This window comes from Melanostigma gelatinosum, assembly GCF_949748355.1.
Source record: "Melanostigma gelatinosum genome assembly, chromosome: 17".
Classification (NCBI taxonomy): domain Eukaryota; kingdom Metazoa; phylum Chordata; class Actinopteri; order Perciformes; family Zoarcidae; genus Melanostigma; species Melanostigma gelatinosum.
The window spans coordinates 9,471,289-9,491,209 of NC_136650.1; the positions used below are offsets into that span (position 1 = coordinate 9,471,289).

The 19,921-nt window shown below is 41.9% G+C and overlaps 1 protein-coding gene across 1 annotated transcript; it reads left to right on the forward strand.

Annotated features, from left to right (window-relative positions):
• The first annotated feature begins 3,464 nt into the window (after positions 1 to 3,464).
• On the forward strand, positions 3,465 to 19,911 carry tuft1b (tuftelin 1b). Its single transcript, XM_079288103.1, has 12 exons — positions 3,465 to 3,660; positions 14,793 to 14,870; positions 14,958 to 15,050; positions 15,185 to 15,259; positions 15,374 to 15,439; positions 15,705 to 15,794; positions 16,383 to 16,493; positions 17,512 to 17,735; positions 18,053 to 18,158; positions 18,465 to 18,548; positions 18,777 to 18,865; positions 19,001 to 19,911. Exons 1-12 carry the CDS (start codon positions 3,604 to 3,606, stop codon positions 19,071 to 19,073), a joined length of 1,146 nt encoding a protein of 381 aa, XP_079144229.1. The 5' UTR covers positions 3,465 to 3,603; the 3' UTR covers positions 19,074 to 19,911.
• The last annotated feature ends 10 nt before the right edge of the window (positions 19,912 to 19,921 follow it).

Sequence of the window (19,921 nt, forward strand, 5' to 3'; positions counted from 1 at the left end):
GAATATAACAAGATTAAAACAAGTCTATACATCTGTGAATGTGAGACTGAAAACATGCACCACAGTCCCATTAGGAAGGTTATGAGAAGATTGATAGGAAGTGTGAATCCATGATCAGGTATTACAATAAAAGCTGTTAAGCAAAACACGGTTTGGGCTCGTAAACTGGGACTTTGTATTTACAACAGAAACCAGTTAAAAATACCAATAAGGGGCAAGTTCACTCGATACAGAGTCGATACAGAGACTACAAGATCAAGGCCTGCTTCTGTGCTGCTGCTCTGTCGCTTCAGGTTTCTCTACTCATAACCGTGCCAGCCTGCCTGATGGTTTCACTGTCAAAGGGAATAGATCCATACATATTGTCAGGCGACGTGCCATTATGGGTCACGTGCAGTACTAACTGGAGACATGAAAGAAACGTAAAAGTGCTGAATTTAAACAGGGCTGTGTTTCAGTAAAAATGAAATCCATGCTTGTATTTCACCTGTAAATACTGTATCTTAAGTGTTCATTTGACCTGTCACCGTATAACCCTCGTAGACCTCGTTGGTCATCTGCTCATTCTAGTCCGTTGCTACTATACTGAGCATTTGACTACGTGCCGCCTGAAGCAGACACGAAGGAGAACAAGTCAGGTGTTGATATCTATCCAAGAGTGGGAATATGTTGAGTATGTCACAAAACCTGCAGTGTATTCTTATTTAATCTTCCGTAATGGAACACTCAGTCAAAAAACGACTTGACATAAAGAACGAGTGTTTGGTTATATTCAAGTAAAATATCCTGCCTCAGTGTTCTTGTAACTTGTTTTAGTAACAAGTCTTTCGCATGTTCTTTTAGCTCTGGCTGACTCCCCCCCCCCCCCTTAGACATACGGTGTGTAATCCTTAGTTGGTTCACTGTTATTACGAAAGACATCAAGCAGTATTCAAGACTCCACCTCATCCAACCCTCCTGTCTTTGTCCTTAGCTCACCTTCTCTTCTGTCGTTTCCCATACTTGGGACTTTCCTTCAAGTTTCTCAAAAGTTTCCGTTTCTTTTTAAAATGGCATCCACGACATCCATGAATATGTTTTCAATGTGATGTCCGTACATTTCCATCAATCAGGGACACCAAGTGTCTAATTAGGTCCAGATCAGTGCAGGCAATTAGTGATGGAGCGTGTCTGTGGCGTGTCATATAATTACTAATTACCTGCACTGTTAGTGGTGTTTAAATACATGATGCGTAAACAAATGTCAAACACTGTCCAAAATGTTAAACGGAGGAATTTTGCATGATTTAATCCATGACATTCGACTCTTTCACTGGAAAAGATTTGGTTTAAAATCACCCTCACAGTATACAAAGGTGGCTGCTCATCGAACAAAGGCCGCATCATAGTGGTAGTGCATGTTTACTTTGGACTGGGCTTTCCAAAATGAGCTGCCTTTTGAGTTTGTGTCATTCTTGCCGGTAGTCTATTCAACCCGATAGGTGCCTCACACAATGCAGATGTGCTATATTTACTGCAGGTTATTGAACTCCATTGATGTGTACAAAGTGAATACTTTTGTTTGGGTGTCACAAGACAAACCGCTCCTAAAATAATGGAAGTTGTGTTTGAAACAAAGATTTAAAAGATAATTACATGAACAGACTCTGGTCTTTCATTTTATGCCACACCTGTCTAAACCGATAAGCAAGTAACAACAGGAAACTACAGTCTGTCGGCACTTAAACAGAAGTTAAACAGACATGTGTCAGCTTGAATCTATGCTCATAGCATATCGATGGATTACTGTTGATTAAATGTGTTAAATAAAATCAAACATTGTAAACTTACATTTTTACCAAAACTCTGTTTAGTGCACTACTTTTTTCCTCACTGGTTTGATCCGTTATTCAACAAAGATCACGACGTTCTCACCCTGTCAGCAACATTGTCAAATGCTGACAGTAGGACACTTTCTCTGGGTTGTGTCACTCTTCATGCCCTAAAAATGTGTTCAAATGAGTTCATCCATAGGCCTAACAGGATAGTAAGCAAGTGTAAGTGGCAACAGGGCAGTCTGACATGTGACCGGACTGTTATTAAACAGGACTACATCCTATTTGCAGCTCTGGCACTGAATTAGCTGCAGCGCATGGGAGGCAGATCACAGCTACTGCAGATTCCTGGTGCTGACACGAGATGTTGCTTGAAAATTGGGGAGAGCTTGAACAGAATTTGTTGAAGCAAGACAGATGAGGAGAGACTGCATATGGGATCAATCTGGAAGAAGATCAGGCAGGTTACTGAGGACAGAATGCTGTTTTTCAGTAGCACTCGCACCAGATGTCTGCCGAATGGAGGCATCAGCAACTTCTGAGGTCAGACACAGTTTATTTGAGTGCATCAGTCATTACCATCCCTATAGATCCCCAGGATAAATATAAATGTTTGATTTGGATTTATTCTTCCCACTCTCACAGCGTGTTATCAATATGAAGCATTTTAGGCAACAATAAATGACCTGTTCCAAATATGTAAAGCTTGCTTGTTTTGGTCCTACTGCCCACTCCCTATACTGCCTACCAAAATAAATGTTCTAATATGAACTATACACGTTGAATTAAGTAGTACAATATTAAACAATAAGATCAGATAAGGGAAGACATTAAGACCATACAAGGTTACATTAAATTGATCACAAATATAGTGACAGAAAAAACAAACAAACAAAAACTATATCCTCAATCCATCAGCTCCTGTAAGGATTACAGATACTAGAACCCAAAAGCACAACTCGGAGACAAGATTCAGGTAAAGGTTTCTTTACTTGGTAAAGGCAGGGTCAACACCGGGAGGTCAGTCCAACAGGCAAACAAATCCAAGGTCGAGAAAACAGGCAGGCAGGGTCGGAACAGGCAGATCAGAATAGTACGATATGTCACACTGGAGAGCTTGGCAGAGACACACAAGACAATCTGGCAGAGAACAAGTGCAAGTGAAGGGACCTAAATAGTGAGGGCTAATGAGGGAATGGGAGCAGGTGAGATGGGTGTGGAGGACCAGGTGAGGGGAAGGAGAGATGATCGGGTGTGCATGGTAGGATCTGAAATGACAGGAGAGTTGGTCAAATAAGCAGACGGGATGAAAATAAACTAATATGAAGGGGAATTCGTGACAGTTACAGCTTTAAAGTAGCCTTCTTTAACCTTGAGTTTGCAAAAATGTTTATGAACAGAACAGATAGGCTACACGATAAGAAAATGACTGAAGAATGATTAGAAATTATTGAAATGTTTAAAAAAGATCAAAATCTAAACCAGTAAAGGAAAAAGTGCTGACAGGCTTTCTGCTTATCCTGAATTATGATTCAGTGCATTCCATGTGAATGAGGCGCAGGCATGTTGAAGACCTGCAGCGGTCAACTTCACTACCTGTGCTGCACAGACAGGCAACGCAGCGGGACACGCGCCAGCTGTCTCTTCACTCTTTGCTGAAAAGTTCTGACAACAGTTTTTGCGAAGAGGACGACATGTAAAGTTGTAAACGATAGGACAGAAAAGAAACTCTCCACAGCTGTAATTGCTTCTTCACTGTTATGTGTGGGCTCGTCTTTCCACTGACAAGATGAGCGGCGGCGCGAGGCGGACTGAGGGGAATGGAGAAGAGGACAACAGAGCTACCGTGAGTGATGCATACAACTTACATGTTTCATTAAAGAGATAGTTGAATCACTGTCCGATTGAACTCAACTTAAATGTGTCTACGGGAGTCAAAAATACGTTTGTGGTTACTCAGTCCCACTTTATGTTCCCTGTATTACTGCTGGACGAACGTGGTTCACTTTAGTACTGCGCACAGCTGTGATAGACGGGCTAATGTGCGCTAACTGACTGTCTCCAGAATGTAACCTATGAAATAAATGTTTATGATCCCTGTGAGACATTTGAAAAGCAGAAATTCACTTTTCAACAAACACATGTCTAAATACATTGTCTCATACAATGCTGTCACATTTTACATGTGAAAGCAAAATGTTCTTTTGATTTTATTTTTCTAAGAGTTTGAATCATATCCAACACTTGTCCTTCTTCGTCATTACAAACTTAAGTGTTTTTAAGTTGTACTCTGTAGACAGACAGGAGCCTCGAGCTTGAGCATCATTCTAATGGTATAAATTGTCATTTAATGCCTGAAGGTGTGGCGTAGTTTAAATCAAATGACTGCAATTTAAAAGGCACGTTAATTCCTTGATATACCTTTATACTCTGACAAAGACACAAGTAATGCCATGGCAAGCTGGATTTTATTGTGTGTCCTAAAACAAACACCTCTTGCATGTTCTCCCACTTTGTGCCTTTGAAGAATCTGTGTGGAGCCTGTATTTTAATGTGTGTGCTCAGAAAGGAAAAGTACACCAGTATACCTTCACAGCATAGCCGACTGTAACTTGATATGAGAATGAATCGATATGTCGAAACAAGTGAAGTCAAATAATGTTTATTTTTCTTTGACCAATCTCATGTCATCGAGACAAACCTGCTTTTCCACAGTTTGTTGCACAGTGTTAACTTTTCATCATACACTTACTTGTCGATACCAAAGTGGAATGGATATTTTCCAAGTGGCATGAATAAGAATTGTCAAATGAAAGGTGAAACATTACTTTTTATTGTGTTAAAGTAATTCATAGCACTAAGCCATTGAGTCAATAGGTATGTACCGTCACAATGGCACATGATTCAGAACCAGGATGTTGGCATGAATGGACAGATCCTTTGTTTCTACAGAGATCTGGCAGGAAGAGTAGAAATACACAGTCATGCCTAAAATAAAAACACATCTTCCAAATGCATTTCTGGCAGTTTTCAGCTTTGATGGGCTCTGACTGTGCTTCAACAAAACTAAAATGAAAAAAAATATGATTTGAGTAGGCTTTTCATTTCATTTCATTGGCTGTAAGTGAAGTTAGTGATTAATGGCTCTGTACAAATGAACTTGACTTCAGTTCACTGGTCCGTTTACACAGCAATGACACTGTCTGAGGTGGCTAAGGAGCATTTTGTTCTTGTCTTGAGTCGCGTGCTCTGTAAACATCAACGTTGACCTTGTTTGCCTTCAGTTCTGCAAACCACGATTTCCATCGGGAAACCTATTTCCTCCCACTTACACACAATTTAGGAGTTAAATACTTATTTTCCGGATCTTGACAAATTACATTGAAGTCGATGTGTTCTCTCATAGCGTGAGACCACGCTGGGAAGAGCTACAATGACAAGGTTATTGAAATGGCTCAGCTGGATTGTTGTGGGTTTTTGTCAACTGTAGGGTTTACTCACATGGCTGCTTAAGAGAGATCCAGTCTGAGCCTTTTGTGTGTGACACTGACGTTGTTAAATGGCATGTTTGCACTGCGCGTATATATAAACAAAAGGATAAACAACAAAATATAAATCGAGTGCTGACGCAAGTTAGTATCGCCCTGGTTTTCTTGACAAGAAGCCAATGGGATTTTTCCATTGGATTTATTTATATATGTTTTGTTCAGCAAGATAATCTTCACAAATGAACACCACTTTTATGATTCTTTAAGAGTCGATGCAATTAGCAGAAGTAAAAAGCTAATGTGAGGCTATAAAGAAACTCCACGTCAGTGCGAGTTTAACGAGGCTGGAACGGCGGACTAGTTGGCGTGATGTCATTTTTCAGTCTCATTTAGCCACTTGTCAGCAACCACGTTTTTTAAGACGCATTAAAGCTTCCACATTTTCGAGAGGGGTATCTACTGTATTTTATACCCTAGAACACAACATTAAAATCTCTGAAGCTTATGTTAACCACAGACCACATTTCAGGCATCTAACCAAAAACCCACTTAGAGACGAGGGAGCCAGGATTCAGGACTCATCCCTGCAGCGCTCTATAACGTGATGCATAACAGGACGTTTACGTGCACAAATTGAAAGTCTGCTCTCTGTGTAAAGAAGCATGCAAAATAAAACAATGTGAGGTACACTGTATGTGAGACACAAGGTCATACATTTAGAATAGGCTAGTGAAGAGACTAAGTCAACTTAATGAACAATCATTTCGGAAACCAATTTATCATTAAAACAGTCAAACATTCAATTGTTCTTCTCAAAGGTGATTTTTCTTTTCTTTTTTTTACATATTTATGACTTTAATGCCTTTGTGTTTTGAACTGTTGGTCTGACAATACAAGCAATTTGAAGGCTTCACCTTGAACTGTGAAATAATGATGGCCATTTTTTCTTCATTGATCGAAAAATGGTTTGGTCTATAAAATGTCAGAATATGGTGAAAATTCCCACCATGATTTCCCGAAATGTCACCTCTTCAAATGTCTTGTTATGTCAGACCAACAGTCCAAAACAAAGATATTCAATTTACTATTAAGAAAGCCGAAGGAACACATATGAACATTTGAGAAGCTGAAATCAGAACATTTGGGTATTTTTTCTTTAAAAAAGTATGTAATTTGGTAGAATGAATATCCAAATAGTGGATCGATTATTCATTGATCATTACGGCTCCAGACAAAACAATGAATCATCAACTTAAAAAACAACAACATATTGACATTTTAATATTTTGAGAATCATTTAGTTGCAGCCCTATAACACTTCAAATTGTAACGAAAAAAACATTAAATTTAAGATCTTTTCAATGCTGGAAGTTCAACGTTTTGAGTTTCAGGTAGTCAGAGACACATGGACGTACACATGCAAGTATGAACATATTTGGACTGTGGCATTTGACTTTTGTTTGCACAGTTTTGTTGACACTAAACACACACAACGTGCCAGTGACTGTTGACACTTCATTCATCTCTCTTATAAAACTCGCACCACACATTCCTCTCAGTGCTGCTACCTACCACTGTCACCATGTACCAGATAAATGAAGCCATCTTCAGCCCACCATTTTATCCATTGATCACTTATTGTCCGGCGAAGTTATGTATCAGTGTATATTTGCATACATTTAGGCTACGCTTAAGTATGATAGTTGAACATAGTCACTCATTTTCTCATTGACTGTTTGATAAAGATAAAAGCCTAGTTCCAGACCTCCGAATAAAATAAAAAGTAATTTCAGTCTGATTATCAAACTATAAAGATGGCTTTCAAACTGTCATGCAGTTTAGATTCACCGTCAACAAACCTCTGTGCTCTGGACGGTTTATTATCCAATCAGACAAATGTTCCCTTCGTTCTGTGTGTATTTGGCACTGCAGTCCTGCAGGGGAGGCTATAGCAACCATGTGCCTCCTTGGACTGGCACTGTAGCGCTCTGACTGGAGAACAATCTGGAGGGAAAAAAGGGCTGGGCAGCTGGCGGAGCCTCACCCAGCCATGCGAGGCAAGACGTCCGGGGCTTCCCACGCTCTTAGTCACAAAGACACAGACGGTCTGGATCACAGCTGCCCGAACATCACTGGGAAGAGTCCCCGACAGCTTCGTCTGCCCAGGTAGATATCAGAGGGATAAAGTAAAGGGTTTGCTTTTTAGGTTCGTACAGGGGGAAGTGCATGATGGTACTGTGCGGGTGTATTTTTGTCTGCTTCGTTACAGTGTTTGCTTTTATGATTCATGTCTTCATTGTGGAGTTGTCATACTAAAAAATAAAGGGCTAGTTTCCCACACACAGATTAGATCAGCCCAAAGAGATACTTATAAATATCATACACATAAGAGACATTAGTTTCCCCTTCATTTGATGAGCATGATGTATACATCATGCAAGGCACTATGTCTCTTTTTGTATATACTTTTAAGTATCAAACATCCATCTGAATCAGTGCGTTCATCTTCATTTCATTCACCATCTGAATGCAAATGTTGCCATGGAGTTTGTCAAGACAAAATGCAACTTTAAAACTTTTCAGAGTCTCTTCCCATCTGTCAGTTACCTTTCAACAGTGACTCAGTCTTGTTCTATTTGTGACACGTACCGTTGGTATTAATCAGAAGGGAAGAGTTTATAACTAACATGTGCGATGGTTTAGAGCAGGACTCGCTGATATCAGCACGTTACCGTGTTTAAAGTGTTTTATGGTTTTTCTTATCATGACGTGTTGCTCGGTAATAAAAGTACTTTGTTGTGACTGCACTCAGAGATGGATGGACTTCACGCTTTGCTGTGATCTCTGTTGGCACTTGGGAAAGGAATGTAGATGCTGGTGTTGGTGCAAACAATGATCCACCGTTCTACTTTCTCAGCTTGTTAGAAAAGCTTTAGCACATGCTGTGTCTGGTTGAATTGTTGTATGTTCTGCAGTTTCAGTCAGCCTGTAGTACAGCTGAGCACAGCAATGATCTCATCTCCGACAGCAGTCATGGAGGAGCTTGTGGCTCGATAGCTGGGATTGGATGGTCGTGTATTGATTGTGGGAGGCCACTGACTGGTATGAGGATGCTCTTGTAGCCCAGACACTCCAAATCGTTAACATGAGTCACGTTGGACGGATGTGTAACTGACTGTTTTCATATTAGCTGCAGCTCTAATGCAGTATCGATGAGCTGCGTTTTTCTTTGTGCCTGGATACCCGAGTGTCAGAGATATTATCTCCTCTAATCTACTTCACTCTACTCCTCTTCAAGTCTGCTCTACTCCTCTTCAAGTCTGCTCTACGCCTCTTCAAGTCTACTCTACTCCTCTTCAAGTCTACTCTACTCCTCTTCACGTCTACTCTGCTCTACTCCTCTTCAAGTCTGCTCTACTCCTCTTCAAGTCTGCTCTACTCCTCTTCAAGTCTGCTCTACTCCTCTTCAAGTCTGCTCTACTCCTCTTCAAGTCTACTCTACTCCTCTTCAGGTCTACTCTGCTCTACTCCTCTTCAAGTCTACTCTGCTCTACTCCTCTTCAAGTCTGCTCTACTCCTCTTCAAGTCTGCTCTACTCCTCTTCAAGTCTGCTCTACTCCTCTTCAAGTCTGCTCTACTCCTCTTCAAGTCTGCTCTACTCCTCTTCAAGTCTACTCTACGCCTCTTCAAGTCTACTCTACTCCTCTTCAAGTCTACTCTACTCCTCTTCAGGTCTACTCTGCTCTACTCCTCTTCAAGTCTGCTCTACTCCTCTTCAAGTCTGCTCTACTCCTCTTCAAGTCTGCTCTACTCCTCTTCAAGTCTACTCTACTCCTCTTCAGGTCTACTCTGCTCTACTCCTCTTCAAGTCTGCTCTACTCCTCTTCAAGTCTGCTCTACTCCTCTTCAAGTCTGCTCTACTCCTCTTCAAGTCTGCTCTACTCCTCTTCAAGTCTACTCTACTCCTCTTCAAGTCTGCTCTACTCCTCTTCAAGTCTACTCTGCTCTACTCCTCTTCAAGTCTACTCTACTCCTCTTCAGGTCTACTCTGCTCTACTCCTCTTCAAGTCTACTCTACTCCTCTTCAGGTCTACTCTGCTCTACTCCTCTTCAAGTCTACTCTACTCCTCTTCAGGTCTACTCTGCTCTACTCCTCTTCAGGTCTACTCTGCTCTACTCCTCTTCAAGTCTACTCTGCTCTACTCCTCTTCAAGTCTACTCTACTCCTCTTCAGGTCTGCTCTACTCCTCTTCAAGTCTACTCTGCTCTACTCCTCTTCAAGTCTACTCTGCTCTACTCCTCTTCAGGTCTACTCTGCTCTACTCCTCTTCAGGTCTACTCTGCTCTACTCCTCTTCAAGTCTACTCTGCTCTACTCCTCTTCAAGTCTACTCTGCTCTACTCCTCTTCAGGTCTACTCTGCTCTACTCCTCTTCAAGTCTACTCTGCTCTACTCCTCTTCAAGTCTGCTCTACTCCTCTTCAAGTCTACTCTGCTCTACTCCTCTTCAGGTCTACTCTGCTCTACTCCTCTTCAGGTCTACTCTGCTCTACTCCTCTTCAGGTCTTTGCTCTACTTTAAAACACATTGTGTGCTCTACTCTGTGCTACCCTGTTCTTTTATTGTACATATTGTGCATCTACGGTACTTAACTCTTTTTTTTTTTTACTATTAGTCGATCATTTAAGTCAATAAATATAACATTAATTGTCATATTTTGCTGAGTCGATTTATTGTTGAAGTCATTTCCAGCAAAATGTCAAACATGACCCAGTTTCAGCCTCTCAATTGTGAGGATTTGCAGTCTTTTCTTTATCTTATAGTCAACGATACATCTCTGTGTTTGGGACTGTTAGTCGGGGGAAAATAAGACATCCGATGACGTACTTTTAAGTTTTAGGAAATAATGATGGGCATTTTTCACAATTTCTGGCATTTTATTGACGAAACCATTCATCAGTTTATCAAGAAAACAATCTGCAAATGAACTGACAATGAAAACAGTAGTTAGTTGCAGCCTTATTGCACTTTACCTTTATTTGCTTAAATATAAGTCAAAGAGGAGTAAAACATGTGTAGCTATCGCACTGTGCGGCCCTCCTTATCTCACAGGACAGAAGCAGGACACTAGAGACAGAAAACAGAGTCTCCCTCAGAAGAGCTGACCTGAGAAATGATCCAGTGGCAGATAACTTACCCGATAGCTTACTTCAACACGTTATGTGCGCCCGTTGCATTGTTTTTGTCTCTAGTGTTTCACTCCAGTAGAGGTAAAATAGTTTGATTTCACTTGGTATGTGGACACTCATTTGGACTCACTTTTAGAGGCTTGCTGTTAAATAAGGCAGCGCTGTTTTGACCACCATACCTACTGTTTAAAGAGAAGCGCTGATCGTGGAGGTTACTGGCAGCACAGAACATGAATGTTATGATAAAACTCACTCATCATAACTGTCTCGTCGTTTTGATCAAATTCATGACCTGAAGTACATGAAATACAGAAACAGTTTGGATTATTTGTGTCTGCGTGGAAACAATATTACTGTAGGAGGTTCCTTTGTGATACATTCATTTGATGTTGCATAGTTTTCCCAGTAGAAATCTTTCTGCTCAGTGTTATGCTGGACATGTTTGTCTTTTGATCTTTATCATTTGATTCATGAGACTGTGACAACGAGGATGTATAGTTCGGAGGGAGAATCAATTAACTGTAATGGAACAACAGCTGAACACCTCAGTTAACGTCACTGACTCTTCCCAGGAATTACAAACAAATGGAAATTAAGCATTTGCTGAGCTACATGGACAAGCCTAGTGGATTAGTACAAAGTGTAAGATGTATTCAGCATAATAATAATAACTTTATTCATAAAGCACAACCTGTTTACGTACATATTCTTCGCGCACATTTGCTGACAGTCTGTTTTTCGTGTCAATACATGAATGTAGGAGCTGTGATGTCAGGACTTAACAGTTACCAGTTGCTAATTATGTGAATTGTTGGACAGGCTCACACAAGTATGCACTGACTCATTGTTCTACCTTGGAACATGACGGCATGCACATTCCATTTGCCCGTAATGACACCTAATGAGCACCTTTTGTCGGAGCAGTTCATATGTATTGGTTTGGACTGTTGTCATGGTGCTGTGCAGTTTACCTCTGCAATCTTTTTTCAGATTTTTTTTTGTGGTGACAATGTTTAATAAGCAGAGATTGCCTTGGCGCTCAGCGCTCGGTGTCTGCGCTCACCACAATATGATCTTATACTGGCAGCATTGCAGTTTCCAGTATTTGTTTTGTTTGTCCTAAGCTGCTGTCGCAGGCATTTTCCTCTGTGAAAGAGGAAACTCCTCACAGGCATTCAGTACAGCACATGAAAAAGCTTGACACAAGGGGTTGGCACTATTAAAGGTTCATTTGCATTCTGGGAACCAAAATATACCTGTGATCTGCCTACAATGTACTTTTATGAAAAAGCCGATCATTATGTGTAAACTATTCTTCAGACGTGCTTATACTTTGAAGCTATGTGGATGAGTGGCGGGCACTTGTCAATGGACTAGCGTGCGGTGAGGAGCAGGACGCTATGTTTCTGTGTACAGTAACCAGCTCCCAGTGCGTCTCTGTGCCGCGATCCTCTGTGGGAAGCCCTCAAGCTGTCGCTCCCTTTGATCACAGAATGAAATGTCGGCCTGCCTGTCACTACCTTGACTGTGATGGTTTTCCGGCGTCGCAACAACACAACAAATATCTGCCCTTCGTGCAAAACCATTTGCATGCAAAGCAGCTAACCGGTCGCTTACGTAAGTAGTCGCATGTGACGTGCCGGGTCGCTCTTCTTTGACCTTAAGCCATAAGTTACTGTATGTGTGTCGACATGGGAGGCATGTTCACACACACACTTTTAAAACCATAAAAACACAGAACAACAAAACAATAAAAAGTTCTCATATCGAGATATATAACTTACAGACACACACAGTAAAAGTAACTTTTGTGGTAGTTGAATCCAACAGGATGTTACAATGCATTCTACTTCTATTGAACAGAGATGATAAAAACAACAGTGGTGCCATTCCGCCCAGTTTTCAAGATATTATCATGATCTGCAGGCAAGAGGCATCACATGATTGTTGATATTATCAAAAGTGTATCAGACTGCAGTTATACAGCAGGGTGTTGCCAAGTTGCCAAGTTGTCACATAGAGCTGTAACATTCAACCACTTACTGGCACTTAATGTGTGTGCGCATGACTGCTGGATGGGTGAAGGGGTGACTGAATGAATGAAGTTTGCTCTCTGGTGGTACAAGCTATCGAGCATGAAACTAAATCTAAACTTTGCAAAATGTTTTATTCCGGTTAGAATACTTTGAACGTTCTCATAGTCAGGCTCAGGTGTCACTACTGAAGGTATTATTGCAGCGCTGCCATCACACTTCATTAACGATAGACTGCGGTATGTAGAGTACGTGTCAGTGGCTCTTTATCATCCCTGCACTTACATCACAGGTGTCATTCTCACAGGGGGCAATTGCAGGTGTGTAAAGCGTCTTTATGATGGTGTGCATGAATCACTGTGCTGCATGACAGTACTGGGTGATATCGACCAAACAAGACGACATTAAAACATGGGATGTTACAGAGCAAGTACTTCTTGAGGTCCTTTAGCTGGATTTCAGACAGGGAGACATGCTTTTTATGCTTTTTTTGTGTGTAAAAAATAGCCAGTCCTGGAAAAAACACATTTTTGTGAGCGAAGCTTCAGTTTCCACTAGTTTGACACCAGTGAGTGCAGCTGTATTCTGCAGAATAAAAAAAGAAAACTTCAAATAAACTCTCCTATCTATCTAGTATTCCTTCCTATTCCCATTTTTTAGTCTTTTAGACTAAGATTTAAAATGAAATCAAAGGAATTAAGGTAATCACAGTACAATCATCGACAGGACATTTTGTTTGTGTTTCTTCTTTGCTTTTGGCTGATAGATTATGGGCCATTTGATCTGATTGCGATCTAATTTACTTGGTAGCTGACGCCCACACCAAGTTGAATTATGGCCACTGATGTTGAGGATGACAGCACCCACTGCAGCGCCACAAAGTAAACGAGCCTAAGAGTTTTTATAATTCTGTAATGACTGATAAAATCCATTCATTCTTCTCCTCATGCGCTGTATGGTGGAGGCACACAACAGCAACAACAGGTCCCATATAAGCGACACACATACATATGAGCACGTACATGCACACACATGCATGCATACAAACGCATAACACCACATAGAGGCCAGGCTTCAGCGTGAGTTGGTGATAACGATCAGCTATGTTACATAACTCTGCTGTACCTGGACTTTTATCCTCCAGCTAAACTGGAATTAGTTTGTCAAAGAGCCAAATGGTTTGTTTTCCTTGCACATTCAGAGGAAAAGCTACACAATATGTATTGAGCCATACCTCCACTTACTTAAATAGGTGTTGCCGAGGAGGATTAAGCAAGTATTTGCTTCGTAAAAAAATGTCTGGTAAAAAAAGGACCAGCTGAGTTTAAGGGCTTTTAATTTGACTGTTAACTGATGTCAATTGTCATTTCAGCTTTTAAATTGAGATACGCTGCAAATTTATTTTTAGCTTCCCATCCTGCTGTGTAATTTATTCACTATCTACTGGACTATTTGTTTGTCACAAACATAAAATCGGAATAACGTGTTTTGTGTCACAGTTCAGGAACATTTTACGTGTTGGAACGTTATGTACTCTATTAATGTGTGCATTAGGCCGTTTGCAGTGGATGATCTAAAACGCTCTCGACAAATAAAGTTCTACAACATGAAACAAATCCATAGCACTGGATTTTGATGTGATCTTCGTCTAAATAGCTTTGCGTAACATAGAGCAACATGCACCTCCAGTGAAAGCCTACATTTACTATCAGGGGTGTCTCCATTTTATCAGGAATCATTTTGTGTCACTAATTAAGGCAACAAGAGAAGCCGGCGCTTAGAATAAACCCCCATCCTGTGGGGATGAACACAGACTAGTGAGTGTGTCGTTATTTTATATTAAGACTTAGTTTTTGTTAAAGTGAAGTTGTCGAAGCTTGTATGAGACAATTCTCACATGATCTGTTTTTATGTCTAAGTTGAATGGAGAGTGACTCACCACTCATGCTGTTTTTAGTCCGGACTGGTTTCATTTTATCCAGTGAGCAGACCGGACTGTTTGGTCATAACCACCAGACTCCCCCCCCCCCCCCCCCCTCCCCCCTCCCCGGAGGATGCAATGGAAATGTCTCGTCTGTGTCGGTTGCTAGGCCTTGTAGTCAAACAGTGTGGCATCCACAGAGGAACTTCAGTATGGGGAAGTTTTCTTTCTCCCTGATGACAATCATTTTAAACCTCTCTTCTTTCTCTTCATTGGTTGTTTCTCTCAAAATCCCCACAGCTCCATTTAGTCATCTAGTTTCTGTTGTTCCCTCATCTTTCATTTCAGGTCCGATGCAGGCGGCGTAGACTCACTCTACAAGGTCAGCATCAGTCAGGCTGCACCTCGGAGCGGCACAGCAACAAGGTACAAAATCAAAGAGGAAAACATTTTTGTTGTGCTGTTTACTGATTGAACGAAAGCACAACTTTTTATTTCTTTTACTGAATCTAGGAGAGCAGCATTGCAGTAGTGCTGCCACAGAAACCAGAGGAGCAGGAAGAAACAGCAATCACTCCCACAGAAGAACAAATTGAAGTCATAAAGGTACGTGAGCTTGTTTTGGTGTTTGTTCCTATAATTGTATGCATGTGCGAGCCAGTCCACCTATCCATGCTCATTGAAAGTATTTGTGTGCTCACCCGTTTCATCCAACACACTCCTGTCATTGTGGTTTCCAGGTTTATCTCGAACCCCGTCTAGAGGCGGCGGAGAGGCTCAGAATGATGACGGACGAGGTGTCGCAGATTCAGGAGGTCAGTGTGCGACTGGAGAACATCTGAGCGCGTGTGTCTCCGGGTTGAATAAGGGGAAGGGCATAGGAAACGTTTCGGCACAGAACAATATTTGTTTTGTGTTTTTGTTACTAGGTGAGGTACTGTCTGAAGACTCTGAGAGAGCAGATGGCCGCCAGGCAGAACGCTAACAACAACAAGGTACACGCCGTCTGCATCAAACATGAAGACGTTTTGATGAATGTTGGGCTGAAACAGGTAGACGAATAACTGTTTGGTCAATGAACGAAAAGCAACAAGAACACGATGCATCAGAACATTAACTGTAGTGTTTCTCAATGTGTTGTGTTTGCTTCAAGTTGCAGTGCTGTGATCTGTCTGGGCCACTCTAGTAGTTGTACATTGTGCGAGTGAAAGGAGAACTAAAGCCCGAACTCCACTAACCAACCGCTGCTCTCCTCTTCAGTATCCAGCCAATGGCTTCAGAGTCAACCTGTCCAGCAGCCAACCGGCTGTCAGCAACGTCAACACGGTTCCCACTGAGTCAGACGCTCAGGTGAGCCTAAAACAATACCGCCGTCTCTAACTGATGTTTGCTGTGCTTGCTTTTATAATCTGATCATTCATCAGTTTAATGTGAATAAACCACGGGGAATAGCGGAAAACAATTTCAGCTGAAACTAGTTTGAATGCTTTCAAATGCGTATTTAAGTGACAGGCATGACATCCATTATGGAACAAATGTCTGGCTCTCCAGCTGTTTCGCACTCAGACAATTCAACTGCCTGCTGCTCCGAACACAACGGTGCCAGACTCTCTGAAGCTCATAACAAAACTTACCACACGCGCAGCGAAGGGCTCACTTACAGCCTGACTAATAGCGCGCGCACACACACACACACACACACACACACACAATATTGTATTTCCCATGCATTATTCTAGACTCGGCACATCACAACATCTCCTGTAACACGACACCATAATCTACCAGGGCAGTAGAGTCAGAGCAGGGAGGTATTGTGGCTATCCATACCCAGTGACCTGTCTGTAGGTAACCAAAGGTCAATTTACACTAAGTGCTGTCAGATTATACAGCAATGCAGAGTGCATTTTTTCACTTTCTGTCTGCCTGCACTCTCAGGTCGGGGATAATCAGGAGGAGAGTGTGAGGCTCAGGGAGGCGACCAAGCGTCTGTACGTGCAGCTGAAGGAGATGGAGAAGAGGCATCGGGAGGAGAGGGAGAGACTGCAGGTCTGTCTCACGAGACGAGTAACATGACGCGCCTTCCTGTCTGCGGCTATGACTCACTCCTCTGCTGCTGCCTTGTTCCTTTAATCGCCCTCATTATCTGTCTTAGCTGTGGATTTCATCCCTCATCCTGTGATCCCCCACTGTTTGGGTCTTTGCTCTACAGCACATTCATCTGTCAGATCATGTAGGGACACTTCCCACCGACTAATCACAGGCTGATTTGTCGAGCACTGTCCTGATGGTCTAGTACTAAAACCCTCCTTTACAGTTAGTGGCAACAGCACAATTATATTAATACAACAGGCAGAGACGTAGAACCATCTTTAGTTTCAACCCTAACATGTCATTTTATTCAGCTGTATTGCAAGTCATCAGCAAATACGTTTAGGTTGTGATGCAGAAAAGATCAGAGCAAATATACAACAATGTAAGAAATACCACTTCCAATTACACAAACCAGCTCTATACAAAATACTGTACTCCCAAAGTTAATGACTGGGATCAGGGAAACACGAGCAGTCAGATAATCAGAGGTTTTAAATGAGCTAAACTGAATTAATAGACTTCCCTGGTTTAACTTCCAACACTGTTGTGCAAATAGGGATAATAAAGGCTGAGGAGGATCTTGTTTATCAAAACATTGCCTTGCAAATAGCAAAAGAGAAATCAAGTATTTATTTGGAGCCTAAGAGTGTGCAGACCTCCTTTGTGCCCTGCTGTTTAGTATTTTTTGACTTACACCTGAGTATTTTGCCTGGATGTGTGCACAGTTGGTCCCTCTTTCAATAGGGATTATGGCCTCACTCATTTTTGGTTTAACTTCCAAATGAAGTGGTTTAGATAATCTGGTGTATTTGTAGGCTAGCCCCAAACAACTACAATGTGACAGAGGTCTAATCAGCCAGAGCAATTGAAAACACTTATTGTTTGTGTGTGCAGAGCCTTTAATATGGTATCCGCCACTACTTGATTACAGGAAAACCCCAAACAAGGTCTTACGCTGTGGCTCTCCTAACAGGCTGAGTCACACGAGTATGGTGTTCGTCTGGCCGAGCAGTCTGAGCAGCTGCAGACGGCGGAGAAGCAGTCGGAGGAGAGGGGTCAGCAGGTGGAGGAGCTGCAGAGGTGGCTGGGAAGCATGGCGATCGAGAGCCGCAACCTCAAAGACAAGATGGCGGCAGGGGAGGCAGAGCTGCTGCAGCTCAAAGCAGGCAAGGAGGAAGGGGAGGAGAGTGAGCAGAGGTGAGAAGAGAAACAAAGCGATGAGACAAAGTACAATCATTGGTACAAATAAGGGAAAACTCTGTATACTGTATACAATAATGTTATGTTTCACTGTTTGATGCCCTGAATTCATCCTCATTATACATCTTCTAACATGAGACAGTATACCTCCAAATATAATCTTAAAATAGATTACTTGCTTCCCAGGGTGTAAAATACAAATCATGGCAACTAACATGACCTCCACTTCAGTCGTTTTGTTAATGTATGGCTTGACACTTCATCCATTTGCTGTTAGTTTGACAGAGTTTTCTCACACATTTGTGTGTTTGCAGGTGTGAGGAGCTGGAGAAGGACGTGGCCATTCTGAAGGAAAAGATCCATCACCTTGACGACATGTTAAAGAGTCAGCAGAGGAAAGTCCGCCACATGATCGAACAGGTACTTATGCACACAAACGGGTTGAGTAGCAGTGCAAGGTGCACACAGACACACACACACACACACACACACCCACACACATAATGAGCTCTCCGGTGCCCACAACGGCACAGGAAGCCATTAACAAGGAAATTAGATTTTGAGGAGGCGGACACATAAAGCGTAATTGATGTGCAGGAGTGAAGTCAAGGAGAAACGTGCGGTGACAACAAAAAACTCACTCGTCATGAATAAGTGATGCCGCGTCTGCTCCTGTAGGAAAAGTGTTTCTCCTGAGCATATCTCATCGTTTGCTCTGTGATACAGCTGCAGAACTCCCGGACTGTCATCCAAGAGAGAGATCGATTCATCGGGGATCTGGAGGAGAGGGTGGCTTTCCTGGAGGCTGAGGTCAGCAGCCTCGTAGTTGGAATCTGAATTCATTTCCGTCTGACATTTTGATATAGTACATAATGTGTGTTCTTAGTTGTCCTTTCTTCGCTGACGCTTCAACACTTTTCCAACCAAGTAAAAGCCGAAAAGTTGTCCTGCATGTGAAACATTCATAGTACTCCTCTGTGACGGCAATGGTGCTTCTTTGCACACGATGCAACGTCTTTAACCCCTTTCCGTCTGCAGAACAGAGAAATGCACGACCACTTGGAGTACTTCCTGGCAGGCCAGGAGCCTCCGACATCCACTGAGAAGAAGCCAGAGGTTGTTTACAGGTCAGCTGCTTGTTTTATTATTTACATTAAGAACGCTGATTTCCTACTGAGACGGCGTATTGTCTGCCAGTCATGCTAAACTCAAATGTTCACATGAACCTCAAAACATTCAATTATTTCCCCTGTTCTGTGCAGTAAAATAATCACACCAACGACACACGCCAACAAGGCCCTCCCGTTCATCAAAGTCATCGAGATCAAGTCCTGAACGGAGCGTCAACCAAAGGAATGACCAGATGGAAAATAAAGTGCAAATATATATTTAACCACCCACCGGTATGTAAAATGTAGATCTGCAGTGATTTAACAAAAGCTGGCTGAACAGACCTCACGGTGACAAAGCACATTGGTCCTTTGGTTAGTACCTCCACAGTTACCCTTGAGGCTGCTCTGCATACATTTGCTGCTTCCCTTCGGTGTCAAACAGAATGTAAAAAAGGAAAGAAGAATTCAGACTAGGTTCCAATGGTAGGAGGAATCCTTAAAAGATACAAGGAAGGAGCTGTTCAATGCAAAGAGTTGTACTGAACTTCTTACATGATATACAAAGACACAAATATGTGCAGCATTTGCTTTGTCAGCAAGTCGTAACGATGCAGTGGCAGTAGCGAGAGTTCAGTAAAGTTTCTTTGTATCCACCTCCACTTCTTCCCCATGCAGAAATAAGATGTGTGAACAGCTCAATGTAAAAGGTGGGTCGAGATTAAAAACAGCTGTTATTTATTTATTTTTCTGCCAAGTGATGCCTTTACACCCTTATTACATACCCTGCCTGTTCTGTGCTATAATATTGCATATTTAATAACTGTTCAAACTTATTGACATCGTTATACATTGTTTGTATGGCTGTTTTTCTGTAAAATACTTTGACTCGAGGATGTACGTTTTGATAAACTACCCATTTACTGTGAACACTGTAGATAGATACATTGAAGTTCAGTCTGTTATTTCAATAGAATGAAACACCTGGTTTATCTGACTGATTTGTTGTATCGCTGTTGTTGCATCTTTACTCTGTAGCCTTGTACTGCCACCTAGTGGAGATATTAAAGACAC

Bases quoted from the DNA above. Each gene is read 5' to 3' on its own strand.
- tuft1b (XM_079288103.1), top strand. From the start codon at position 3,604: ATGAGCGGCGGCGCGAGGCGGACTGAGGGGAATGGAGAAGAGGACAAC. The intron at 17,736-18,052 runs GTGAGAAGAGAA...GTGTGTTTGCAG, and splicing joins GGGGAGGAGAGTGAGCAGAG to GTGTGAGGAGCTGGAGAAGG. The intron at 18,866-19,000 runs GTCAGCTGCTTG...TGTTCTGTGCAG, and splicing joins AAGCCAGAGGTTGTTTACAG to TAAAATAATCACACCAACGA.